General features: G+C 52.6%; 2 protein-coding genes across 9 annotated transcripts; one reads left to right on the top strand and one right to left on the bottom strand.

The window, feature by feature from the left end:
• Positions 1-485: 485 nt before the first annotated feature.
• On the bottom strand, positions 486-4,775 carry SMIM45 (small integral membrane protein 45). Of its 6 annotated transcripts, none has more exons than XM_061418691.1 (3): positions 4,475-4,775; positions 1,944-3,287; positions 486-1,712 (listed from the first exon to the last, which is right to left on the bottom strand). In XM_061418691.1, exon 3 carries the CDS (start codon positions 1,696-1,698, stop codon positions 1,492-1,494), a length of 207 nt encoding a protein of 68 aa, XP_061274675.1. In that variant the 5' UTR covers positions 1,699-1,712; positions 1,944-3,287; positions 4,475-4,775; the 3' UTR covers positions 486-1,491. The 6 variants fall into 6 exon arrangements, with proteins under 6 accessions (XP_061274675.1, XP_061274674.1, XP_061274673.1 ...); XM_061418690.1 differs by having other exon boundaries at positions 2,114-3,287; XM_061418689.1 differs by having other exon boundaries at positions 3,107-3,287.
• A 9,857-nt stretch (positions 4,776-14,632) lies between these two features.
• CENPM (centromere protein M) lies at positions 14,633-26,745 on the top strand. Of its 3 annotated transcripts, none has more exons than XM_061418685.1 (6): positions 14,633-14,793; positions 15,330-15,409; positions 17,551-17,643; positions 19,620-19,699; positions 20,925-21,016; positions 23,980-25,294. In XM_061418685.1, exons 1-6 carry the CDS (start codon positions 14,737-14,739, stop codon positions 24,070-24,072), a joined length of 495 nt encoding a protein of 164 aa, XP_061274669.1. In that variant the 5' UTR covers positions 14,633-14,736; the 3' UTR covers positions 24,073-25,294. The 3 variants fall into 3 exon arrangements, with proteins under 3 accessions (XP_061274669.1, XP_061274667.1, XP_061274668.1); XM_061418683.1 differs by lacking the exon at positions 23,980-25,294 and adding an exon at positions 26,071-26,745 and having other exon boundaries at positions 14,635-14,793; XM_061418684.1 differs by lacking the exons at positions 14,633-14,793; positions 23,980-25,294 and adding exons at positions 14,819-15,217; positions 26,071-26,745.
• The last annotated feature ends 346 nt before the right edge of the window (positions 26,746-27,091 follow it).

The following is a 27,091-nucleotide window of genomic DNA, read 5'->3' as shown; positions in this document are numbered from 1 at the left end:
CTGCTCTTTCCTTTTGGCGATTCAGTTCCCATCCCCCAAATGGGGGATACTGAACGATCGTGGGTTTTTTTGTTTGTGTTTGTTTCTGGTTGCACCGGGTCTTCATTGCTGGGCATGAGCTTTCTCTAGTTGCCGCGACTGGGGGCTACTCTTTGTTGTGGTTCTTGGGCTCCTCACTGTGATGGCTTCTCTTGTTTCAGGGCACAGACTCTGGGCACGCACGTGTCAGTAGTTGCAGCATTCAGGCTCAGTATTTGTGGCTCACAGGCTCTAGAGTGTGGGCTCAGACTTTGTGGTGCATGGGCTTAGTTGCTCCGTGGCATGTGGGATCTTCCGGGACCAGGGATTGAACCCGTGTCCTCCGCATTGGCAGGAGGATTCTTATCCACTGCACCACCAGGGAAGTCCCTGACTATTATGTTTTTTATGAGGACCCGGTGAGATGATAGACATGACCCTGCTTTTAGGAAATGAGACAGTCCTGCTGAGATAGTCATGGAGTCTTTATTATTGCAATAAATTAAGGTGGAAGCCCCAGAGGAGGGGAGTGAGGCAGGTGGCCAATAGATGTCCAAAAAGAAAGGGTGATGCTCCACGTAGGAGGGGGTTCCAGGGTGGGCTTGGGGGGAATGGCACAGGACCAGGACAGAAGGCAGGGCGCCTGCCGGCAGCCTCAGTCTTAGGAAAGGAGAGAAAGGGGGGAGTCCAGCCAAGGGAGGGGGCGGGAACTGCTGCTGGTGGCCCCCATAATGCCCACGGAACTCACTCCATCCCCCACTTCCCACCCTGCCTGGGGCCCCCATCCCTCTCACACATACATGCTTCTCCCCACCACCCTGCCGTCTCCAAGGCTGCTCACTCCTCCCAAACTTTCTCTCCATCACACACACACACACATACACACACCTCCTTCCTCTGTGGTCTTGCCCCTGGCACACCCCATCACACACACTCATCCACGCTAAGTTTGGGTCCAGAGTTGTAGAGCTGGGCTGGCCTAAGCTGACTTCCCTCCAAAGCGGGCCCTTTCCTTGCAGCAGCCTTGAAGCCTGGCCCGTGGAGCTGCAGGGTCGAGACCATCAGCTGGAGTGGGGAGCTGAATATCACCCAGGATCCAGAAGGGACATGGGAGACCTGGAGGCTCATGACAGGCAGAGTGCCTGGCTCTGGGTGGAGGGCCAGGAGCACCGGGCAGCACAAAGGCACTGGGAGGAGCAGGATGGTGTCCCCGGAGCTGGGGAGGGCAGGCATGGGGTGAGCCGGCTTGACTTGGAGAGCAAGCCCAGGGCCATCAGCAGCAGCGACATCTCAAGGCACTCCAGGTGCCCCATCCCTGCACAGCTGGGGTCCTCCCGGAGCACCTCCTCCTGGGAGGAGCCAGGCTGCAGAACGATCGCCCGGAGGACCAGGGGTGGCCTCCCTCTGCCCCAGGGTCTCCAGGCTGGATGGCGAGGGAGAGGGCATCCCCCACAGCCACCAGCACAGGACAGCTCAGACCTCTGGGCCCCCGAAAGCCAGGTTGTCTCGGACCATCAGCGTCTTGCGGAAGTCGCGGTCCACCAGGGGGCGCTGCATGCGCCACTTGTGCGCCTCCTGCAAGCCGGGCTCGAAGTAGTAGATGCAGGCACCGAAGCCCACCAGGATGAGCACAGAGATGAACAGGTAAACAGGCACGAACCAGTCCAGGAAGTGCGGCATCGCGGCGGCCTTGGCTGCTGAGACACGGTCGGTGAGAACCAGCAGAGGGGCGGCTTGTCCATCCTCCCACCCACCGACCCACCCACCTTCCCTCCCAGAGAGGGCACCCGCGGTCCTCACTGAGCCAGGCGGCCAGAGCATCACCTCGCAGGTGGGCAGACCAACACCCGGAGAGTGGAGGGCAGTGACTCAGCACCCCGGCCCCTGAGCAGGCACACCCAGGGGCCCACCCAGCTCCTACTCACCCCTCTACAAGGAAGCCTATAGCGGAGGGCCCACTATGCCTCAGTCCCTCAATAGAACGTGTGGCCCCAGGCCAGCCGGGGTTGCCTAACCACTCCGGGCCTCAGCATTGTCCCGGGTAGAAGGGGGGACAGCAACCAGAGACTTGAGGGGACGGGGTGAGGTGACTGACCTCTCAGAGCTCTCACTAAAGGACGACTCGGGCGGTCCTCCGAGCCCCCTCTCCCGGCTCTGACGTCTGCAGAGGCTGCCACTTGCCAGGCCCCTCACAGATGAGTGGGTCCCCAGCCACCCGCACATCCTGGCCAGGTGTCGCCTGATAAAAGCGTGGTGAACAGCCACCCATCCCCAGGGGACCTGGTTGATATCAACAAGGTCTGCACAGGCTCCCGAATTCAGGCCCATGCCCCATGTCATAATTATAAGAGTGTGGACACAGGCAGCAGCCCCCAAAGACGGGCCTTGATTTCCATGTCCATAAAAATGGGAAATTATAGGGCTGTTGTGACTGTTAAAAGAGATAATTTATATAAAGTGCTAAGAACCAGTGCCTGATGCTTACTGAGTGCTACATAGTACTTTGTTCCTATTCTCTGAGCCTCAGTTTTCTTATCTGTAAAATGGGCATAGAAGTAGGACCCACTTCTTAAGGTCTCTGTGAATGTTTAACAAGACAGTGCCTAAAGTTCCTTTAGCATCATGCTGCCTGGTGCAGAATCAGCACTCGATGAACACTGCTGCTGCTGCTGCTAAGTCACTTCAGTCGTGTCCGACTCTGTGTGACCCCATAGACGGCAGCCCACCAGGCTTCCCCGTCCCTGAGATTCTCCAGGCAAGAACATTGGAGTGGGTTGCCAGTTCCTTCTCCAGTGCAGGAAAGTGAAAAGTGAAAGTGAAGTCACTCAGTCGTGTCCAACCCTCAGCAACCCCATGGACTGCAGCCCACCAGGCTCCTCCATCCATGGGATTTTCCAGGCGATGAATACTAGCTGATGTTATTTCCAGGGCACCAGAGGGGGAGCAGGAAATGGAAGCTGGCAGGTTTAAGGTGATTCACAAGTGTTCCATGTATCCAGCTCCTTAGAGTGGCCCACCCCTGCTCTCTGCCAACCATGCCAGCCTCATCTGCACGCCACGCCACCAGAGGGAACCACTTGTCAGTCACCTGCGTGTGCCTGCATGTTATGCAGTCTCCATCTCTGCATGTGCTTTCATTTTCCCGGAATGTCCTTTGTGTTCATGTTCATCTGGCAAACTCCTATACATACTTCAAAAGCCACACCACAGACTATCTTCTCCAGACATGGGACAAATCAGGACCCATTTCATCCACCTTCGGATGGCTCCTGAGGTGTGAGAAAGGGGTAGGGTGAGGAGCCCCACCTCTGCCTGCCGGGCAGGGAGGCCACGGTCAAAATGGAGTCACGGATCTTACAGCAGGTCTCTGGGCTAAGTATCATTGTCCACATTTTATAGATGAAGAAACTGAGACCTGGAGAAGCTCGCTAACTTGCCCCGAGTCACGGAGTCGGACTCCAGTCCCCCAGCGATGTCCTGAGGTTTGATGGGGAAAGACACCGAACTGAATGAAATGAGTGAAGGCCCACCTTGTCTTCTAGGGAGGGAAGAATGACCTCCAGGGCTGGCTGAGGAGAAGCCCCAGGTTCTCAGACCTCGGGCTCCAGACCCCAGCCCTCTTGTCCCTCCACTGCCAGGTGGGTCTCCGAGAAGGGCTGTGACCCCAGGGGAGGGAAGGGTGCTGCTCCCCAGTCCTGCGTCCACCTGGAAGCCTTCCCGTGCCCTCCAGGGTCCCCACTGGCTGCTCCGAACCGCAGTGGCTCGAGGTGCCCTATTCTCTCCACCGGGGAATAAAAGGAAGAGTGTGCTAACGGCCCAGAGTCGGAGCTAGAGCCTGTCCTCCTAACCATCTGCCTTTCTGGAGAGCCAAAGAGAGGGTTCTGAATTGCTGGTGTGGCCTGGGTTTGGGGGAGGTGGAGAAGGGGACCCACGAGCAGGAAGGCTGCTCCAAACTAGCCTGACCGAGGCCGAGAGGTTCATGACCCCTCCCCTGGCCCACCCAGGACCCCAGGCTCCTTTGAGCTTAAACAAGAGGATGGGGGACTTGGACAGAGCAGGAGCCGTTTCAGCCGCAGTGCTGTGGGCCCGTGGAGCAGTGGTCTGGGCCTCCCACCCTTTCCAGCCCTGTAAAGAAAATCCCAGGCATTCTGGGGCAACCGAGGACCCCAGACCTTTTCCTGGCATCTCAGAGGACTGGCTCAGCTGAAGCAAAACCTCCACTGGCCTTCTGTGTGACCTTGGGTCACTCCTCACTCTCTCTGAACTTCAGCATGTCCGTGCACAATGACGAGGTAGGGATGGGGGTTACCAGATGACCTATAAGGAATTTTCTAGCCCCCATTCCAGCGAAAGTCCCATCCAGGACAGTGCAAGGGTTGCAGACCTCCTTTCCCTGCCTCTCAAGCCGCTGGCACCTCTCCACCTGGCAGCCCAACCCCCGCGCCCGCAGACCCACCTCAAGCCCTGCAGAAGCCTGTTCCGGGCGGGGGCTCTGGGCTGAGCGCGCCGCCTCAGCCCAAGCAGCTCAGTGTCAGCCCGTGGACTCAGTCGTAGCTGCTGTCCCCAGAGATGCTGCCGTCTGCAGCCGCCCTGGGTGTGGGAAGCAGAGAAAGGGGCGAGGCCAACGCCCCCCACGGGAGACAGTTTCTCAGGCCCAGGGGCTCTGCCTGGGCTGGGGGGCGGTCCTGGGCTGGGCAGCCTGTACCTCTCCCCGCCCATCAGAGACCCTTCCCTCTGTCCCCCACCCTCAGGATAGCAGGAGGTGGGACCCGCCTCAGCCAATCAGCAGCCTGGCAGAGCAAGGGCTTTATCCTCCGTTGCCCTGGCAACCAGCCTTCTCTTCTGGATCCCCTGCACTGTGCGCGTGGTGCAGAGATGACAGGCAGGGCAGGATAAATTTGGGACAGACAGGAGTCACCCAGCAGGCTGCTGGGCCCCAAGAGGAAGCGGCCCCGACCATCATAACTAGGACGGTTGGGAGGCTTGTCGTCTGAGGGTACGGAGAGATTGGGGTCCCTGGCATGGGGGCGGAACACCAAAGCAATAGCAAATAGAGCCAATGAGGGTCATGTGCTAAAGAGGGAAGAACCAAGACTGAGAGTCTGGACACACTGGTCCAATGTAGCATTTATCGTATGCCAGGCACTGCTTCAGTGCTTTGTTTATATTAACTCATTTATTGGTCCTCCAAGGTCACATGGCAAGAAAGTCTCAATGCCAGGGTCAGAGCCCTAGCCTGGGCTGCAGGCTCCCTCGCAGGGGCTGGGTTCTTCCTCACCAGCCCCAGAGCCCCCGGGCTGGGGTGCAGCCTGAGGTGGTCATGGCTTTCAGGCACCGAACCCCCCCTGGCCATGCCAAGGCCTTGCCCCCACATCACTTCATTTGCTCCTCCATCTGGGTGGGTGTTAAAGCCCATTTGGGGGATGACACAGCTTCGGCCCAGAGAGGTGCAGCGGCTTACCCTCTCCTTCTCAGTGACAAAGCCAGAGGGGCCGGGGGTGGGAGGGGGTCCCGTGCCCATGCCTGGGTCCTCCCGCCTGTGCTATAGACAGAGTGTGTGCAGAGTTTCATGTGCCCGGTGAGCGTTCCATGAACAGCAGCGGTTACTGTCTCAGGAGGAGAGAGCAGCCCCGGAAGCCCACAGGGCGGGGAAGAGGCTCCGAGGAGCTGTCTCCCTGGGGAGTCCACTCCCAGAAACTGAGGACAGGCAGGTGGGAATGGCCATGGGTAAGGTGGCTTTGGGTCTCTGGGTCCCCCACCCCATTCCACACACAGTCTGCCAGCTCTGAGACCACCTGGGAGTCCTGCAACGGTCCTCTCCCCTATATCCAAGGGGAGTGAGTTTGAGTTTCCAGAGGGATTTTATTTTTAATGATGTTGACATCTTTTCAGACTTCCCTGATAGCTCAGGTGGTAAAGAATCTGCCTGCAGTACAGGAGACCCCACTTCGATTCCTGGGTCGGGAAGATCTGCTGTAGAAGGGATGAGCTACCCATTCCAGCATTCTTGGGCTTCCCTTGTGGCTCAGCTGGTAAAGAATCTGCCCACAATGCGAGAGACCTGGGTTTGATCCCTGGGTTGGGAAGATCCCCTGGAGAAGGGAGAGGCTCCCACTCCAGTATTCTGGTCTGGAGAATTCCATGGACTGGATAGTCCAGATCAGATCAGTCGCTCAGTCGTGTCCAACTCTTTGCGACCCCATGAATCGCAGCACGCCAGGCCTCCCTGTCCATCACCAACTCCCAGAGTTCACTCAGACTCACGTCCATCGAGTCAGTGATGCCATCCAGCCATCTCATCCTCTGTCATCCCCTTCTCCTCCCGCCCCCAATCCCTCCCAGCATCAGAGTCTTTTCCAATGAGTCAACTCTTCGCATGAGGTGGCCAAAGTACTGGAGTTTCAGCTTCAGCATCATTCCTTCCAAAGAAATCCCAGGGCTGATCTCCTTCAGAATGGACTGGTTGGATCTCCTTGCAATCCAAGGGACTCTCAAGAGTCTTCTCCAACACCACAGTTCAAAAGCATCAATTCTCGGTGCTCAGCCTTCTTCACAGTCCAACTCTCACATCCATATATGACCACAGGAAAAACCATAGCCTTGACTAGACGAACCTTTATTGGCAAAACAATGTCTCTGCTTTTGAATATGCTATCTAGGTTGGTCATAACTTTCCTTCCAAGGAGTAAGCGTCTTTTAAGTTCATGGCTGCAGTTACCATCTGCAGTGATTTTGGAGCCCAGAAAAAGAAAGTCTGACACTGTTTCCACTGTTTCCCCATCTATTTCCCATGAAGTGGTGGGACCGGATGCCATGATCTTCGTTTTTATCTGGATAGTCCATGGTGTCGCAAAGAGTCGGACACGACTGAGCGACTTTCACATCTTTACAAAGACTTTTAAAATTAATTTTTAATGTTTATTATTTTGGTTCTGCTTGGTCTTTGTTGCAGCAAGCAGGAGCTACTCTTCCTTGCCGTGCAGGCTTCTCATTGCGGTGGCATCTCTTGTTGCAGAGCACAGGCTCTAGGCACGCAGGCTTCAGTACTTGCAGCACACAGGCTTAATTACTCCCAGCATGTGGAATCTTCCTGAACCAGGGGTCAAACCCATGTCCCCTGCACTGGCTGGCAGATTTTTATCCACTGTACCACGAAGGAAGTTCTCCAGAGGGGTTTTATTAAGATATAAGGTATGAAAGTGTTAGTTGCTCAGTCGTGTCTGACTCTACAACCCAATGGACTGTAGCCCACCAGGCAACCTCTGTACATGGGATTCTTTACATGGGATTCTCCAGACAAGAATACTGGAGTGGGTTACCATTTCCTTCTCCAGGGGATCTTCCAGGCCCAGGGATCGAACCCAGGTCTCCTGCATTGCACAGATTCTTTACCATCTGAGCCACCAGGGAAGCCCAACTGAAGCCGGTAAATATAGTGATGAATTTTTACCTGTGTATACACTTTTGCAATCAGCACCCAGATCATGTCTAGGGTGTTTTCATCATCCCAGACAGTTCCCTCCTGCCTCTTGACAGTCAACACCACCTTCCCACAGGCACTCAGTGATCTGATTTATGTCACCAAAGATCAGTTTTTCCTGGACTTGCACTTCACATAAATGGGATCTCACAGTCCACGCTCTTTTGTGTCTGACTTCTGTTGCTCAGCACAATGCTCAGTCCGCTGATGCTGCTGCCTGTATCAGTGCCCCACAGCTTGTTTATCTGTTCACCGTGGAAGGATGTTTGGGGCATTTCCAATGTTGGACTCTGATGAGCAAAGCTGCCAAAGTGCTGTTCAACATCTCGGAGTGGGAGGGCAGAGAGGAGGTGGTGGAGGATGACAAAGGGGCACAGAGAAACTTTGGAGGTAATGGATATGCTCATTATAAAATGATTGGGATGGTGCCTTCCTGGGTGTATCTTTATGTCAAAACTTATTAAATCATGCACTTTAAATATGTGTAGCTTATTATGTGTCGATGACGCATTAATAAATCTGTTTTTTTTTTAAAGTGATCTATGGGCCTTGGATATTGTTTCAGTCATGTGATTCTTTATTCACACAAAAGGTTTTTATAATTTTAATTTATCCATTTATTTTTGGCAGTGCTGGGTCTTGGTAGCTGCACCAGCTTGCTCTCTAGTTGCGGTGCGCAAACTTCTTATTGGGATGGCTTTTCTTGTTGTGGAGCATGGGCTCCAAGACACGGACTTCAACAGTTGTGGGACACGGGCTTAGTTCTGGGATCTTCTCGGATCAGGGATCAAACCCTTGTTGGCTACATTGGCAGGCAGATTCTTTACCACTGAGTCACGAGGGAAGTCCCACACAAAAGTTGGTGGGAAGCTCAGCATGCAATAGAGATAAAGCCAGAGCTGCTTCTGTTAAATGTGGGAAGAGGCTGCCCGATCCCACCCACTCAGCTTCCCCCTGCCCCTCACAGTGCCCCACCCACACCGAGGCAGCATCTTCCTAGGGTTCCACAAAAGTCAGTTCAAAACACACTGGCCCAGAGGGTCTCTGATGGCCATTCCAGTTCTGGGTTCTGATAATATTAATACAAGAACTTCCAGGCCTGGATCTGGGTTTCCTGCCAATCTTTACCCTTCATCACAGGATGGATCTTACACACCATTTTCTATGGCGCTACCTGGGGGACAAGCATCAACTTGCCTTGATGCCTCAGCCAACAGTCAGCAAAGTGTAATGGGGCTCTCCCCGGGGGGGCTCTCCCAGGGGGGCTTTCATGCACCTTCATCGGGGCTCCAGCTGCTTGCCAGGGTGACTCTCAGCCCCTATGCTGCCTTTCATTGCGGTTATTTGCCTGTCCACCCTGAAAACTCCAGAGACAGGAAGGACACCTCTGTGCCCGGGTCAGCCCAGCACCAGGCCCAGCCCAGGCAGGCACTCCGCACAGGTGGGACTGAATGGGTCTCAGCTCAGCCCTCCCTGGAACATGATGAGCAGGGTCCAAAGCCTTTCCTTGACTCTCTAAGGGCCTCATTCGACAAATATTTATTGAGCAACTACTCTGTAGTTGTAGGTACTTCTTAGTTATTTATTTTAAAAAGTATTTTTATTATATGAATAAGAAAGGCTTTCCTTTTAAAAATATTTATTTATTGATCTTGGCTGCACACAGGATTTTCAGTCTTCACTGAGGAGTGCAGGATCCTTAGTTTCAGCATGTGGGATCTGGCTCCCTGACCAGGGATCCAGCTTGGGCCCCCTGCACTGGGAACATAGAGTCTTAGCCACTGGAAGTCCCCACCAAGCACTCTCTAAAGTGCTGGATGTACAAACGGACAAAATCCTTGTCCTCTGTATTTTATACTTTAGTTGGAGAGACAATGAGCTGGTAACTATAAAACTGTTAGGAGAAGCAATCTGCCATGGGCTTTGAGTCCCTGCAAGTTCTTGCTGGGCAAGCCAAGAGAGCAAGGCCCTGAAAGCTGCCTACCCAGGCCATTTCTCAGGGCTGTGTTTATAACAAGCAATGTTGAGGGATGAGGTAACATCTCCTCCTGGAAAAAGAACAAGCATGCTTATCACTCACTATAAAAGCAGTATTAACTTCTGTGCTCCTCTCCCATAATGCCAAGCACAAGGTAGACAGACAAACACAATGGGTCCTTTGCAGGGCTTGGGGGACATGGGGGAAAATGACACAAAAATAAAGGATCAGCGACTGCTTTTTCCATGAGTAATAATAATGGCCTTTGTCCGTTACCCAGGAGTTCCATGTCTCCTGCAGCACCCATGAAAAGACTTTTGCTAAACCGTAATGAATAGAAACAGTTTATTAGTTTGCAAAATCTCAGATGCTGTACATTTGTAAGCAATGTGAAGTGCTTTTGAGAAAACTGAGCAGAAAAGAGGAGAGAGGAATTATAGGAGGGCTTGCTATATATATATATATTTTTTTTTTTCTTTCTGAGCTGAACAGCATGTGGGATCTTAGTTAACCAAGCAGGGATGGAAGCCAGGACCCCTGCATTGGGGTCTTAACCACTGGACCACCAGGGAAATCCCAGGGCTTGCTACCTTATTTTATTATTATTTTCTACTTATTTGTGTCTGGTCTCTGTTGCAGAACGCAGGATCTTCATTGAGGCACGCAGAGTCTTTAGTCTCGGCATGCAGGCTCTAGTTCCCTGACTAGAGATCAAACCCAGGCCCGCTGCTTTGGGAGCCCAGTCTTCATCACTGGACCACCAGGGAAGTCCCACGCTCGCTACTTTAGACGACGTCATTCAGAAAGCCTCCTCTGCTCAAGCGACATTGATGCAGATACATGAATAAAGTGAGGAAACAAGCCAAGTGACTATTTGGAAGTGCGTTTCAGCCAGAACCACAGGGGCAAAGGTCCTGGTGAATGAAGCAAAAGTCACTCAGTCCAACTCTTTGCAACCCCATGAATCGCAGCACGCCAGGCCTCCCTGTCCATCACCAACTCCCAGAGTTCACCCAAATTCATGTCCATTGAGTTGGTGATGCCATCCAGCCATCTCATCCTCTGTCGTCCTCTTCTCCTCCTGCCTTCAACCCTTCCCAACATCAGGGTCTTTTCCAATGAGTCAACTCTTTGCATGAGGTGGCCAAAGTATTGAAGTTTTCAGCTTCAGCATCAATCCTTCCAATGAACACCCAGGAGTCATCTCCTTTAGGATGGACTTGTTGGATCTCCTTGCAGTCCAAGGGACTCTCAAGAGTCTTCTCCAACACCACAGTTCAAAAGCATCAATTCTTTGGCACTCAGCTTTCTTCAAAGTCCAACTTTCACATCCATACCTGACCACTGGAAAAACCATAGCCTTGACTAGACTATACAGGAGTGGGTAGCCTTTCCCTTCTCCAGGGGATCTTCCCAACCCAAGGATAGAACCCAGGTCTTCCACATTGCAGAATGTGCAAAAAATTGTGGATTTTTTACTAGTTGAGCCACCAGGGAAGCCTCCGGGAGCAGGTGTTAAAGAGAGAAAGGCATAAGATGAGGCTGGGGAATCTGTTAAGGGCCAGAACACACAGAGCCTCAAAGGTCATGTAAAGCACTTGCAATGTTCTCTTGAGTGAGAGGGGGACTACCAGTGGGTTTTGACCAGAGAAGTGGCCTGCTCTGATTTCTCTTTCAAAAGGAAGACTCTGATTGCTGTATGAGAATAGCCAGTAGCCCTGGAGATCAGTGTGGACACAGGGAGCCTGTGAGAAGTCTATTACAGTAGACCCAATGAGAGATGCCAGCGTCTTCTCCTGATTGGGGGGTGGAAGTGGTGAGAAATGGTCAGCTTCTGGATGCATTTTAAGAACAGAACCAGAAATTGGCTGTGAGGTGCAGAGAAAAGGAGCCAAGAATGACCCAAGATTTTGTTCTGAGCAGCTGCAAGGAATGAGTCAACTGAGCTGGAGGAGACAAATTTAGCATATTAAAAAGCAGAGACATCACTTGTCAGGAAAGGTCCGTATGGTCAAAGTTATGGTTTTTCTGGTAGTCACATGTGGATGTTAGAGTTGGAACCATAAAAAAGGCTGCGTGCCGAAGAATCAACGCTTTCAAACTGTGGCGTTGGAGGAGACTCTTGAGAGTCCCTTGGACAGCAAGGAGATCAAACCTGTCAATCCTAAAGGAAATCAACCATGAATATTCATTGGAAAGACTAAAGCTGAAGCTGAAGCTCCAATACTTTGGCCACCTGATGTGAAGAGCTGCCTCATAGGAAAAGACCCTGATGCTGGGAAAGATTGAGGGCAAGAGGAGAAGGAGGCAGCAGAGGATGAGATGGTTGGATGGCATTACCAACTCAATGGACATGAGTTTGAGTAAGCTCCAAGAGACTGTGAAGGACAGGGAAGCCTGGCATGCTGCAGTCTATGGGGTCGCAAAGAATTAAAAATGATTTAGCGACTGAACAGTCCTGAATATTCATTGGAAGGACTGATGCTGAAGCTGAAACTCCAATACTTTGGCCATCTGATGTGAAGAACTGACTCATTTGAAAAGACCCTGATGCTGGGAAAGATTGAAGGAGGGAGGAAAAGGGGACGACAGAGAATGAGATGATTGGATGGCATCACACAACAAACATGAGTTTTAGTAAACTCTGGGAGTTAGTGATGGACAGAGAGGCCTGGCGTGCTGCAGTCCATGGGGTCTCAAAGAGTTGGACACGACTGAGTGCAAAGAAATAGAGGAAAACAACAGAATGGGAAAGACTAGGGATCTCTTCAAGAAAATCAGAGATACCAAAGGAACATTTCATGCAAAGATGAGCTCGATAAAGGACAGAAATGGTATGGACCTAACAGAAGCAGAAGATATTAAGAAGAGATGGCAAGAATACACAGAAGAACTGTACAAAAAAGAACTTCACGACCCAGATAATCACGATGGTGTGATCACTGACCTAGAGCCAAACATCCTGGAATGTGTCAAGTGGGCCTTAGAAAGCATCACTACGAACAAAGCTAGTGGAGGTGATGGAATTCCAGTTGAGCGATTCCAAATCCTGAAAGATGATGCTGTGAAAGTGCTGCACTCAATATGCCAGCAAATTTGGAAAACTCAGCAGTGGCCACAGGACTGGAAAAGGTCAGTTTTTATTCCAATCCCAAAGAAAGGCAATGCCAAAGAATGCTCAAACTACCGCACAATTGCACTCATCTCACACGCTAGTAAAGTAATGCTCAAAATTCTCCAAGCCAGGCTTCAGCAATATGTGAACTGTAAACTTCCTGATGTTCAAGCTGGTTTTCAAAAAAGCAGAGGAACCAGAGATCAAATTGCCAACATCCGCTGGATCATCGAAAAAGCAAGAGAGTTCCAGAAAAACATCTATTTCTGCTTTATTGACTATGCCAAAGCCTTTGACTGTGTGGATCACAATAAACTGTGCAAAATTCTTCAAGAGATGAGAATACCAGACTACCTGATCTGCCTCTTGAGAAATCTGTATGCAGGTCAGGAAGCAACAGTTAGAACTGGACATGGAACAACAGACTGGTTCCAAATAGGAAAAGGAGTTCGTCAAGGCTGTATATTGTCACCCTGTTTATTTAACTTATATGCAGAGTACATCATGAGAAACGCTGGACTGGAAGAAACACAAGCTGGAATCAAGATTGCCGGGAGAGATACCAATAACCTCAGATATGCAGATGACATCACCCTTATGGCAGAAAGTGAACAGGAACTCAAAAGCCTCTTGATGAAAGTGAAAGTGGAGAGTGAAAAAGTTGGCTTAAAGCTCAACATTCAGAAAATGAAGATCATGGCATCCGGTCCCACCACTTCATGGGAAATAGATGGGGAAACAGTGGAAGCAGTGTCAGACTTTCTTTTTCTGGGCTCCAAAATCACTGCAGATGGTGATTGCAGCCATGAAATTAAAAGACCCTTACTCCTTGGAAGGAAAGTTATGACCAACCTAGATAGCATATTCAAAAGCAGAGACATTACTTTGCCAACAAAGTTTCGTCTAGTCAAGGCTATGGTTTTTCCAGTGGTCATGTATGGATGTGAGAGTTGGACTGTGAAGAAAGCTGAGCGCCGAGAATTGATGCTTTTGAACTGTGGTGTTGGAGAAGACTCTTGAGAGTCCCTTGGACTGCAAGGAGATCCAACCAGTCCATTCTGAAGGAGATCAGCCCTGGGATTTCTTTGGAAGGAATGATGCTGAAGCTGAAACTCCAGTACTTTGGCCACCTCATGCGAAGAGTTGACTCATTGGAAAAGACTCTGATGCTGGGAGGGATTGGGGGTGGGAGGAGAAGGGGACGACAGAGGATGAGATGGCTGGATGGCATCACTGACTCGATGGACGTGAGTCTGAGTGAACTCTGGGAGTTGGTGATGGACAGGGAGGCCTGGCATACTGCGATTCATGGGGTCGCAAAGAGTTGGACACGACTGAGCCACTGATCTGATCTGATCTGATCTGAGTGACTGAACAAGAGCACCTGGAATGATCATGAGTGAAGGAAAAATGAATAAACAAATCACTGAATACCGTCTTTCCCAGGAGTGAAATAAAAGTCCTGTCTCGAAGGCAGCACCTTTGGTGCCTAGGGCCAGCAGTGGAAAACTTCCCCTTAGAAAGGAGCTACTGTCTAGCATATGGAACTCTGCTCAATGTTATATGGCAGCCTGGAGGGGAGCAGGGTTTGGGGGTGGGGCGGAATGCATACATGTGTTTCTATGGCTGAGTCCCTTCTCTGCTCACCTGAAACTATCACAACATGGTTTGTTAATCGGCTGCTGCTGCTAAGTCGCTTCAGTCGTGTCCGACTCTGTGCGACCCCAGAGACGGCAGCCCACCAGGCCCCGCCGTCCCCACCAGGCTCCTCCGTTCTCCAGGCAAGAACACTGGAGAGGGTTGCCATTTCCTTCTCCGATGCATTTAAGTGAAAAGTGAAAGTGAAGTCGCTCAGTAAGTGTCCGACTCTTCGAGACCCCATGGACTGCAGCCTACCAGGCTCCTTCGTCCATGGGATTTTCCAAGCAAGAGTACTGGAGTAAGTTGCCACTGCCTTCTCCGTGTTAATCGGCTATCCCCCAGCGGTAGTGTCTCCTTTAAGAAGGCCCTGCCCGGCCCCGCCCCACAGGAAGCCCCGCCCAGACGGTGTCACGTGACCCGCGGTTACGCACCAGGGCCGGGCCGGAGGGCTGTTTGAAAGTCCGGCGCGCACCCTGCGACCTGCAGTTCCGTCAGTCACCGGGGATGTCGGCGTTACGGCCGCTGGACAAGCTGCCTGGCCTGAACACGGCCACCATCTTGGTAGGCGTCAGCAGCCCGGATTCCCGCGCCCGCATTTCCTCCTGGGCCGCGCCTCAGCGGCCAGGCCCTCTGTGGCTCTCTGAGATTCTGGCCCGGGCTGCTCCGGCGGGAGTGTGGTGGGCGGGAGAGCCTCTCTCTGAATCAATCAGAGTTCGCTGCCCTCTTGACGCCGTGGGATGTCTCCACCAATAAGTGCTCTTTCTGAGTTTCCGATTGGTGGAGCGGCTGGGCCGGGAGCCCGCGCGCAGGGTGGATGCAGGCGGTCTAAGACGCGGTTGTGGTTTTCCCCCTGTATCCGTGTCAGGCCTCCGGTAGAAACCAGGCTGTTCCAGGGAGGGTTCGGGGGCGAGGGGGGCGGGTAGTGAGCGGAACCGGAGCGGATGCAAACCTCAGACCCTCACCAATGCCTGCCGTAGTCCCCTCGGTAAAAAGTGCCTCGCGCGCTACAGCCAGAATCCCGGGATCGCGGCCGTCCGGGCCCAGCGGCGGGGCTGCTGTATCCAGAGGTCCATTGGCCGCCTTCTCTCTCTGGGCAGCTGGTGGGCACGGAGGATGCTCTTCTGCAGCAACTGGCCGATTCGATGCTCAAGGCGGACTGCACCTCGGAGCTGAAGGTGTAAGTAGCCTGCCCTAGAGATGTCCAATCGCAGGCTTGGGAGAGCGGGGAGGGGTGGAGCGGAAGGCCAGAGAGGCCGACGCAGGTGGGGCGAGTTTTGACCCACCGCTCGGAGTCTCCGTCCTGACGCGTGATCTGTCCCGGTGTAAAGCATCCTCTGTCACGCCAGTTTTTCTGTTTCCCTCTAGCACTTGTCACTATAAAGAAATTTCCGTATTATGCCACGTTGGCCAAAACTGATGTCCATCACTACAGTGGCAATAATATTGAATTGGGCACAGCATGTGGAAAATATTACAGAGTATGCACACTGGCTATCATTGATCCAGGTGATTCTGATATTAGAAGCATGCCAGAACAGACTGGTGAAAAGTAAACCATGTACAATTTTTCTTTAATAAAACTGTCCAGAGCTTGTTTTTAAAAAAAAAAGAAATTTCCTTATTCACATGTTTGTTTGTTTCCAGTCTGCCGCCCCGAGGCACCCCGAGGTTAGCCCCTTGAGGGCAGGGACTTTCACTTTTACTGACTGCTGAAGAAGCCCCACTGCCTTGAGCAGTACTTGGCCCAGAACAGTTACTCAGATACTTCCCAAATTTGGAGAAAAGATGACTAAAGTATATTTTGCTTTCATTTTTCTAACTGATAGGGAGTAGAAACAGCTGCTGGCAGGAGTCAAGTGACTGAGTATATGTGGGTGTCATTCTCCCTGATTGAAAGACAAGCTCCAAGGGTCTGTGTTGAATGATCCAAATCTAAAGGGTATTTCCTTTATGGGAATTGGAAATGCCCTTTCCTAGCGAGAACATCGTCTTTCCCTCGAGATAAAGATTGTTTATGGGTCCATCTGTGCCCCACCTGTCTTACCAGGCTTGTAGGCTATAGAACACCAAACACAATCACCGATAAACTCAATCCCGTAGCTCAGAAATAGGAAAAGGTTAAAAAATAATTGGCATCAGAGTTAAAGGAAAATGTGGACCAAATTGCCTTCCTTGAGCAAGATGGAAATCATTACTAAAAAAGGAAATCCTATTACCCTGTTTCTAGATTCTATCTACTATAGTCTAGTGTCTGAATGTGTATACATTTGTACATGGAAAGATAGTTAGAAAAATGTTCTAACACTAATAGTAGTAATTTTTAGGTAACTGAACTTTTAGGAGTGTGTGTGTGTGTGTTTTAACTTTTGTTATATTTTGTATACTTTTTGGTATTCTTGAATTAGAAGCTGAGGGGTAGGGGCAGATGAGTAATAGGAATAAATGGAAATGGGCAGAAATAGAGGATTCAAAAAAAAAACCGCTTCAGGTGGGTATTTGACAATCTGAGACCAGGTACTTACAAGAATGTTGAGGGTGACTTCCCAGTGTCACACAGCTGATAGTTGACAGACTGGGATTTAAACCCACTTCTATCTCATTCCAAAGGGCTTCAGTCTTAACCCCTAAACTTCATAGTCTAACACCTTCCCCTCCCCTTCTGAGCCTGGCCTCCCTCCCAGCATTCAGGATAGATGGCTAGATGCCATCTTATATCCCAAACCCCGTCTTGCCAAAGCAGTTACTAAACTTTCTGGCAGGGAGAGTAAAGCAGGGGTAATCTGAATAAGAACAGCTCTGCCCTGCCTCTGTGCTCACTTGAGGAGTCTTGCCCACAAAAGCTTCCTGTGGGGGCTTCCCTGGTGGTACAGTGGCTAAGGCCCCATGCTCCTAATGCAGGGGGGTCGGGTTTGATCCCTGGTCGGGGATTAGATCCCACAAGCCACAACTAAGAAAAAAAATTCCTGCAGGATGCAAAGATCCCACATACAGCAACACAGATCCCACATACAGCAACACAGATCCCACATACAGCAACAAAGATCCCACATACAGCAACACAGATCCCACATACAGCAACACAGATCCCACATACAGCAACGCAGATCCCACATACAGCAACAAAGATCGAAGATTCTGCGTGCCACAACTAAGACTTGGCACAGCCAAATAAATAAATATTTTTAAAACACACATAGAAGCTTCAGGTGAATAGGGGAGGAGCTTTTTACAGCCTCTTCCCCTACAAAGGGTAGCATGTGAACTGTCATTGTGATGTGGGCACATGTACCTTGAGTCCTGCAATCTCTTGTTTTTCAGCCACTTAGCAAGGTCCCTCCCTCTGCCGTGCAGCGTGAATCGGCCCCGAATTGACTTGATTGTGTTCGTGGTCAACCTGCACAGCAAACTCAGGTGAGAGCCAGGGGATGGGGCTGTCAGTGCTCAGGGGTGCCTTAGGGCTGTGCTGGGATGGTGGCCTCACTTGTCAAGGGAAGGAGAGGAGAATGGGAGAGGCTGTCTGGGGGCAGCCTAGACGGTGAGGAGGGAGGAGCCAGCGCCAATGCAAGATGTTTAGAAGACACTGACAAATGCCAGCGGTGTCACCTGTCATTTGTCTAATGCTCGCTGGGGCCACTCTGCCTCCCTGAGAGCAGCACAGATGTGAGTGAGACGGACCTTGAGAACAGGGTCCGTTAGGGGAGAATCTAGACTTTTGAACAGACACTTACAGTACCTGTGAAGTGTACTGTCAAAGGGGGAAGCCTGGGACTGTGAGAGCCTGGACAAGACCTCTGCCTCTGAGGACTTAGGTCAAGCTAGACTTCCTGGCGGAGGTGACATCTACATAGACACCGGAGGGAATTATCTGGCGGTTCAGTGGTTAAGACTCAACGCTTTCACTGTGGGGGCCTGGGTTCAGTCCCTGGTCGGGGAACTAAGAGCACAGAAGCCACACACGGCAATCAGTCAGTTAAAAGCCACCTGAGAGGTGAGGAGGCGTTAGCCAGGCAAGGGTGACCGTGAGCGATGTCCCAGGTGGAGGGCTGGTGTAAAGGCAGGAGCACAGCATGTGTGGAGGACCGTCCAGGCCTGTGCGGGGTCAGAGCCCAGTCCACTGTAGAGCTGGGGCAGTGGCAGCGTGGGTGATCTTCATGCCTGTGGCCTGGCCTGGCCTCCCCACAGTGCTGGCAGCCCTGGGGTCAGGACTGCAGCCGATCTAGGGAATACAGGTGGAAGGTCTCCCCTCCTTCCTGGAGACAGCTGGCTGAGGACACAGGGTCCAGCACAGAAACCAGGGCAGATACCTAGTCCTGTGGTGGGGGATAAGGGAAGGCTGTGGGAGAAACGCCTGAAAACCGGGGGGCACGGAGACAGCAGACACAAGGATTGGGTCCAGACCACACGACCTGACCGCTGGGAACCAGTCAGCAGGGACTTAGGCCCAGGTGGGGCAAGAAAGGGCTGAGACCTGCTGTGGGCTCCCTTGGCTCACAGGTCTGCTGCTGTTTGGGTGAGGCCTCTCTGTTTACCAGAAGGGACACCGGAGAACCGTCTGCGCCATAGGGCTGTTGGTCTCAGGCCTTGTTCATTCATGAAGCCCTACTGAGGTGGCTTTTGGCCTGGAAGACAACAGTCTTTCATCACTCCCTGGACACCAGTGAGTGAAAGCCTCAACCCAGCAGGTCAAGGTGCCCTTGTTTAGAGGAAAAGAGTGTTTTCATACAACTGATATGACTTAAAATCGCTGTCATTTTACTGGAAAGCAATTCAGCAATAGTTATCCACACTTTAAAAAGACACATACTTAAAAAAAAAAGACAGCCCTTCTACTTCCAGCGTCTGTTCTACAGAAACATCTGCTTAGTAGGAGACGTAGGAAACAATATTCATGCAGCGCTCTTTGTGAAGGTGAAAAAGTAGAGACCATTTAAATGTCCACCACAGGGCAGGCAGTTAGTTTGGGGTACAGTGTGGTCATTCCAAAGAATGTAACAGAGACATCGAACCCAATTAGACCTAACTGGCTGCTTATACATATCACTGTCTGGATTTGCATATGAAGAAAATTCCAGAAGAATCACACCCCAAACTATTGTGGCAGTCATCTCTGGGGAGTTAAAACTAGAGGTGGTGCTGGAGACAGGGAGTTTTACTTTTTACTTGTACACCAGTATTTACTATTTGATCATTTCACAGACTTGACTCACTTTGTAATTAGAAGCAGTTTAAAGCTACAAAAGGACAAAGTGTTCCTCCAGGGCTGTCTCCCGTCACCCTCGTCTTATGCCCTGGCCTCTCTGGGATCAGAGGCGTGGGGGTTTCTTCTGCCTTCTCTGTTGTGAGGTATGTCCTCTGCTTGTTTTCTTGCCCTGGCCTGGCCGCCCCAGCCTGCAGAGCGTGGAGGAGTCCCTGTGCCACCTGGACGCGGCCTTCTTCCTGGGGAAGGTGGCCTTCCTCGCCACGGGGGGTGAGTGCCTCCCCTGCCTGCTGCCGTGGGTGCGCCCATGGTGGACTCCGTGCAGAGGCAGCCTGGGTGATGGGGAGGCCGTGGGCTTTGGAATCTGACTGCTGTCTGTCTCCATAAAGCAAGTCGGAGCTGATCGTTCTGCCAGGTTAATTCTGCCGAGATCATTGCCCTGGGGTGCCTGGTGGCTCATCTCCTGTTACTCTTCTTCAGATAGTTCTCCGAGACTCTGTAATGTTAACAGTGGAAATAATAGTAGCTAACCTTGGGGACTTCCCTGGCGCTCGAGTGGGTAAGAATTTGCCTTCCAGTGCAGGGGGTGAGGCTTCAGTCCCTGGTCAGGCAGCTAAGATCCCACATGCCATCTGGCCAAAGAACCAAAACATAAGACAGGAACAATATTGTAACAAATTCAATAGAAACTTTAAAAATGATCCACATTAAAAAAAAAAAACCTAAAAAAATATAGCTAACCTATATCGAGTACTCACTATAGACCAGACTCTGTCGAAGTGCTTTGTTTCTGTGTCACTTAATTTTCACAAAAAGTACTATTGAGGTAGGTACTGTTGTTTCTCTTTTACGGCGAAGGAAGCTGGTCATGCGGTTAGGTAACTCGTCCAAGGCTCCATAGCTAGACAGTGGTAGAGCAGAATTCATACTTAGCTGGTCATGTTCCAGGGCCCACGCCTTTAATGATTATACCATGTGGCTTCTCATAAATACTTTTTCCTCCTTTTTATGTGCCTGACCCCCATTTTCTGCCCCCTGGGGGACACCTTCCTGACCAGCCCTGCTGTCTGGGCCCTCGGGGTGTCCATGCAGGCCTCTGTCAGACTCCTCACCCTTCTGCCTCCACTGATGGTGTGTCTGCCCGCCTCCCCCAGCTGCACTGCGAGCTCCTGGCGTGAAGGGCCTGGCTCCCATATTCTCAGTAAGCTTTGGTGGAGAAGTGAATGCCAGGTCACTTCTCTGTATTCGCTCACGGGCTTTCTCTAGTAACTCAGCAGAGTAGGTGCTGTTATGCTCCTCATTTCATAGACGAGGAAACTCATGGGTTTATTCCGACTCTATCAAGTCCCTTTAGCCTGTTTTCTGATCTGATGATCTTGACTGCCCTGAAAAGAAGGTAGAAACTGTGGCCCAGAGAGGGGACGTGACCTCCTGGGCCCAGTGCCTCCTCCATCATAGCCATGAGGTGGAGGTGACCGGCGTGGCTTCTTTGCAGCTGGGCGGGACAGCCACTGCAGCATCCACCGGAACACCGTGGTCAAGCTGGCCCACACCTACCGGAGCCCCCTGCTCTTCTGTGACCTAGAGGTGAGGACCTGCTCACGTGGGCCATGGGATGGCACAGTCAGAACACAGAGGGCATGGCGGGGTGCTTCTTGGAGGATCATGAGTACCCGAGCAAAGGGGCTCCTGATGTGGAGGCCAGATCCTCGTTGGAATCCTGGCTTTTCCACTCACTGTCCGTGGGTGGGTCACCGTGAGCCTTGGGTGCACCCCTGTAAAGTAGGGTGACATCTTGAGTTCCGTTTGTGCACCAGGTGCCAATGCTTTGACATTTTTCTCTGTACTCATGACCAAGTCTTGTGTGTGTGTCTATGGGTCCCTGTTAATATCTCACTTTTCCTGCCGGGATGTAAGAGCTGTGAGGCCAGGCATCCTGTCTGTCTCATTAACCAGCAGTCAGGATGCCCTCCATTCCCCCTTACCTCCCTGGATCGCAGACCTTGTCTGCTCCCAGCCTGGGGCAGGGGGTCCAGCAGGCAGCAAGGGTGGAAGTTGGGTGGATAGGTGGATGGATGGCTGAATGGATACATGTGATGTTGGTTCTGCCCTGACTCGCTTCTCCTGGGATTTCTCACAAGCTGAATCCTAGCTGTGAGGGTGGTACAGCAGATTTCTGCTTTGCCGATGAGTTTTGCTCTCCAGCCTCTCTGTGTGTAGTGTGGAGCCTGAAGACATTTTGCTAAAGGGTTCTCGGCAAGAGTTGATTCTGCTCCCTCTGGGGGTCTGCTGAGGGCTCCCGGGTCCTGGGCTGCCCCACCTGCACACCAGACCCGCTCAGTTGCTTTAGGGTTCTGTCTGTCTATTTTTTATACTGGAGTATATTGATTTACAGTGCTGTGTTGTTTCAGTGCACAGCAAAGCGATTCAGGTATACACGTATCCGTGCTTTTTCCGACTCTTTCCCCATATAAGTTAGGTTTACTGGTTTTGAGGTTCATTTTAAAGATTTGTGTTTCTGTTCTGGGTCTTATGCCTGTCCCCAAAGGCCAAGTGATGTGGTGCAGAAGGAGCTGAGTCAGCGTGTGGTCCGTCCTCACCATCTAGACCAGAAGTGCTGACGCCGGGGTCTATGGACCTCTCTGGTCTGAAGGGAGAAGCATTTCAGGGTCTATGGACCCCTCTATTCTGAAGGGAGAAGAATTCAGGGGAGTTGTGGCTTTGGACAAGAAAAAAAATTACTTCTGTTTTCACTAACCTCTAGGAGGAATTTAACATTATGAATGTAGATGGGAGGCGACAGTAGTGTTAGCAGAGCCTGTGATTGTTAGCAACAGAAGCAGCAGACACTGGCACGTCCTGTGGGGACGAGGTGGACCCCATGAGCTTCTGCGATTCTGCAGAAGCTGATAGACCTGTTCTAGGGCCTCTTTGGAGAAGGCAATGGCACCCCACTCCAGTACTCTTGCCTGGAGAATCCCATGGACGGAGGAGCCTGGTGGGCTGCAGTCCATGGGGTCGCTAAGAGTCGGACACGACTGAGTGACTTCACTTTCACTTTTCACACGCATTGGAGAAGGAAATGGCAACCCACTCCAGTGTTCTTGCCTGGAGAATCCCAGGGATGGAGGAGCCTGGTGGGCTGCCGTCTATGGGGTCGCACAGGGTCGGACACGACTGAAGTGACTTAGCAGCAGCAGGGCCTCTTACTCAGTGTGTCGCTTAAGATGCACATACTGCTCTGCCACAGATCTGTGTTTCACATCTGATCACTGTTTTAAGAACCCCGACTTGACCAAGGCTCTGACCTCACAGGTAGGACCTGAGGCACCCTGAGGTGCCCGTCCTTGCTGGCTTTGCTCACAACAGGAGAGGCGGCACGCTCACAGTCACACAGCGAGTAAGTCAGCAGAAGAGCCAGGTTGGTGTGCCGCTGACTCTTTCCTGGCTTAGCGGGCTGGCTGCATGGCTTTGAACAAGTCAGCCCCTCCCCTCAACACACGCGCGCGCGCGCACACACACACACACTGATAACTCGCACGGCCTTCCTTTTCTTAGCTCTCAAGGGGAATGGCAATCCACAGCAGACGGGTGCGTGGTGGTGCAGTTCTGCGCGCGGCCAGGAGGTGGCAGGCTGTACCAGGTCCTGTGTTGCCCTCTAGCCTGAGAACGGTAGTCGCTCAGTTGTGTCTGACTCTTCTGCGACCCCATGGACGGTAGTCCGCCAGGCTCCTCTGTCCATAGAATTCTACAGGCAAGAATACTGGAGTGGTTTGCCATGCCCTACTCCAGGGGATCTTCCCAACCCAGGGATTAAACTTGGGTCTCCTGCATTGGCAGGCAGATTCTTTACCATCTGAACCACCAAGAAAAGGTTTGTGGCTGACTTCCTATTTCCAGCCTGGAGCCGGCGGGCTGAGAACCTAAGCCTGGCATCCTCTCATCCGATGTACCCAGTGTTTGGACAGCCAGCGTGCCTGGTACCTGTGTGGTCCTGTCCGGGGCACTTTCCCCCACGTCATGAGCTGGAGCCTCATCGTGTTTTGAGGCCTTTGCATGGCGAGAAACACTGGCCCCGTTTTACAGGACAGGAAACACACCCAGGGAGGTGCAGGATTCACCCAGGGCAGTTATTTCCCAGCTCTGCTACTAGGCCCTGTGCGAGTCCCTGAGAACCAGATGCCTCCGACATTGGCCCTGCCCCTCAATGGAGGGAAATAGACCGCATGTCACACCTGCTGTGGCAGGAGGATCCGCAGGGCTTTGGAAGCCAGGCAGTGAGTCCACCCGTTCCTTCCCATCGGCATCAGGGCAGTCACAATGGGCTCAGCTCTCTGGGGGTCACGTCTCTGGAGTAAGGTGTGTGGATGGGAGGAGGCCCAGCCAGAGGGAGGAGGCCCAGCCAGAGGCAGGAGGCCGGGGACGAGGCTGCAGGAAGCAGACCGTGGAGCCTGAGTGAGAGCAGCGGCCATTTGGAGGGACTGTTCGGAGGCCAAGGCCACAAAGCCCAGAGGGTTTCTTTAACAGATATTTCTTAACATAACCTACAGCCTGTCCAGTGTTGTTCTCGGCTCTCGGGAGGCAGCATAGAACAAAGCAGTGTTAACACTCCCAATCCTGTTCTAGTGGAGGAAACACGGTAAGGAAGTAGAGTGCGTGATGTGTTAGGGCATGGTGATGTGACATGTCAGGTGGTGGTAAAGCAACAGGATTTAAATAGGGGGTGAAGGGACTCCCTAAAAATCTGACCTTTAAGTGAAGACATAAGGGAGGCGCCTCCTGGTGGAAAAGCCCACGAGGCTGGAGAAACTGCAGGTGCAGAGGCCCTGAGTTTGGACGCTGCCTGCCGTGTTCAGGGTCCACAGGGAGCCATGGGCGCCTGGAGCAGAGCCGGGGGACTGACACTGGGCCAGACAGCAGGGCTCTGTGGGTCGCAGTAAAGGCATGCTGGCTTTCCCTCTGAGTTAGACTGGGGCAGCGGAGGCGTATGGGGCCAGGGAGGGCCGCAGCCCGACTTGGGTTTTGAATGGGTCCCCTCCAGCTGTTGGGAGAAGAGTAGGCTGAAGGGATGCAAGGGCAGAAATAGGGAGAGGGGCCTGGGGACTGAGTTCAGAGTGGTCTGGGCTCTGTGGTGGCCAGGGAAGGGGGAGTTGGGATGGTCTCTGATGCTGGGTGTTTCCAGGGTTGGGCTACAGGTGTGTGGATGGCCTGCCTGTGAGACAGGAGAGGAAGAAGAGTCAGAGTCAACTCTGGAGTTTTCAGCCTGAGAAGCCCCGCCCCCTGCTCCCCACCCCCGCCCCAGTCGTGAGGTGTTACACAGAGCAGGGAGCGACCTGAGAGGTGGGAGGAAAAGCTGGGGGCTGGTGGGTCCCAGGAGCCAGGGAGAAATGGCCTGCCAGGGAGGCAGCAGCTGCCTCAGACTCCACTAAGAGGAGACCCCGCTGAGAATGAGGCCAGTGTGTGAGGACTGAGATGTCGCCCCTGGACTTGGAACCCAGGACTCACAGGTGACAAGGTAGAGTAAGAGCAGGGGGGCTTTAGGATGTCCCGGCTCTAGCTTGGGTGACTGGGCGGATGGTGGCGCCCTTTCCCCAGTTAGAGAGGGAACAGGAAGAGGAGGAGGAGGTTCTCTGAGGCCACTTATTGGTCAGGGGACGCCATCTGAGCATCACCGTTTATTCTTCTACCTTTCTGGAGCAGCTCATTCGCCCATGCCAGCTGGGGCCTTCGCACAGTCTGATTCAGTTCAGTTCAGTCGCTCAGTTGTGTCCAACTCTTTCTGACCCCGTGAACCGCAGCACGCCAGGCCTCCCTGTCCATCACCAACCCCCGGAGTTCACCCAAACCCATGTCCATTGTGTCGGTGATGCCATCCTCTCATCCTCTGTCGTCCCCTTCTCCTCCTGCCCTCGGTCTTTCCCAGCGTCAGGGTCTTTTCAAATGAGTCAGCTTTGCATCAGGTGGCCAAAGTATTGGCGTTTCAGCTTCAGCATCAGTCCTTCCAATGAACACCCAGGACTGATCTCCTTTAGGATGGACTGGTTGGATCTCCTTGCAGTCCAAGGGACTCTCGAGAGTCTTCTCCAACACCACAGTTCAAAAGCATCAATTCTTCGGTGCTCAGCTTTCCTTATAGTGCAACTCTCACATCATACAGTCTGATTACCTCTGCCTAATCCCACGGCTCCTCTGGGCCCACTAGCCCTTCCGGGTAGGGACCATCTGTTGATGGCACCTCCCTGTCCTCCGTGAGGACCACTCTCCCCACCCCTCCTTTCCAACCTGGGCGTGTCTGTCTCAGAGACATCCCAGGGGGTGCCGCCTCAGCATTGGTTGGGAGTAGCCCTGGTTCAGACCCCAGCTTGACAGTTGCCCACCATGCCTCTGGACGGTGTCGCTGACCCCGCCAGCCCCGCCTGCTGAGCCTTCGTTTCTTCTGAAGTAGGGGTCAGCGTCTCTGGTGTCCCTGGAGGGTGTCTGAAGGGTTTCCATAAGCTGAGGTGATTGGAAGCTGCTCGGTGAGGTGTGGCGCGAACAGGGGGTGGCCCTGGGGGCAGCAGTGCCCATGGCTGTCCCCGTGTCTCCGCTCCCAGCTCCCCTCTGGCCACCGCCTCACCGGGGTCCTGTCTCCTCCTCTGCAGATAGAAGACTTCCGTGCCGCCATGGCGCAGCGCCTGGTCCGCCTGCTGCAGATCTGCGCGGGCCATGTGCCTGGCGTCTCGGCCCTGAACCTGCTGTCCCTGATGAGGGGCTCCGAGAACCCCTCCCTGGAGGACCTGTGAGGCCCCAGCCCCCGGCCACCCTCCCCTATGGCTGGGTGCCCAGGCTGACAGTCACTGTTGCTGGAGACGGTGCCAAGGCTTGGCAGGCCTGGGTCATCGGGCAGTTCCCTCAGGGCCCAGAGTCCTCGTGTTCCAACAGGAAGTGCCGGGGAGGCAGCGGGGACAGTCCAGCTGGTCAGATTCCGGCCCCCCACCCCTCTCATGCCCACCCCAGCAGAGCCCCAAGTCTTCATCCATCTGACGTCTTTCCTCTCGAGACTTCGTTTGAACAAAGGGTTCATGGCTAAAAGTTTGAACATCACTGAACTCATCCACCACCTTGATTTTGTAGACGAGGAAACTGATTCCAAACAGTTAAGAGTCAGAGTGGGTAAGGACTTCCGTGGTGGTCCAGTGGCCAAGACTGCGCTCCCAACGCCGAGGGCCTGGATTCGACCCCTGGTCAGGGAACTAGATCCTACATGTCACAACTAAAGATCCTTCATGCCTCAACTAAGACCCGGTGCAGCCAAATAAATAAATATTTTAAAAAGAGTTGGGCAGTGGGAGCTTGAACTCTATGAGCCTAGTCCGACAGCACATCCTGGCCTTGCCATTCTTATGGGACCTGCGGAGCCTCAGTTTCTCCAGGTGTTAGATGGAGATTGTTCAGCTTACCTTGCTGGCGTCGTAAGGGTTGAGGGACATGGTGGTAAAGGTGAGGCGCCTGAGGTGTATTGTGTTACTCCTGCGCTTGTTTATGCTCCACGTATTTCATAATAAATGTGTGAATGCTTGCACGGCGCCAGGTAAGCACTCCACGAACACTTGAACTATTATGTGAAATCACGCAGAGCTAAGTTATAAAGCTGGTGCACATCCAGGAATTACACCATGAAGT

The sequence above is a fragment of the Bos javanicus genome, chromosome 5 (assembly GCF_032452875.1).
Source record: "Bos javanicus breed banteng chromosome 5, ARS-OSU_banteng_1.0, whole genome shotgun sequence".
Lineage (NCBI taxonomy): Eukaryota > Metazoa > Chordata > Mammalia > Artiodactyla > Bovidae > Bos > Bos javanicus.
The sequence above is the reverse complement of the archived record's forward strand: the minus strand, read 5'-3'. Positions and strand labels throughout refer to the sequence as shown.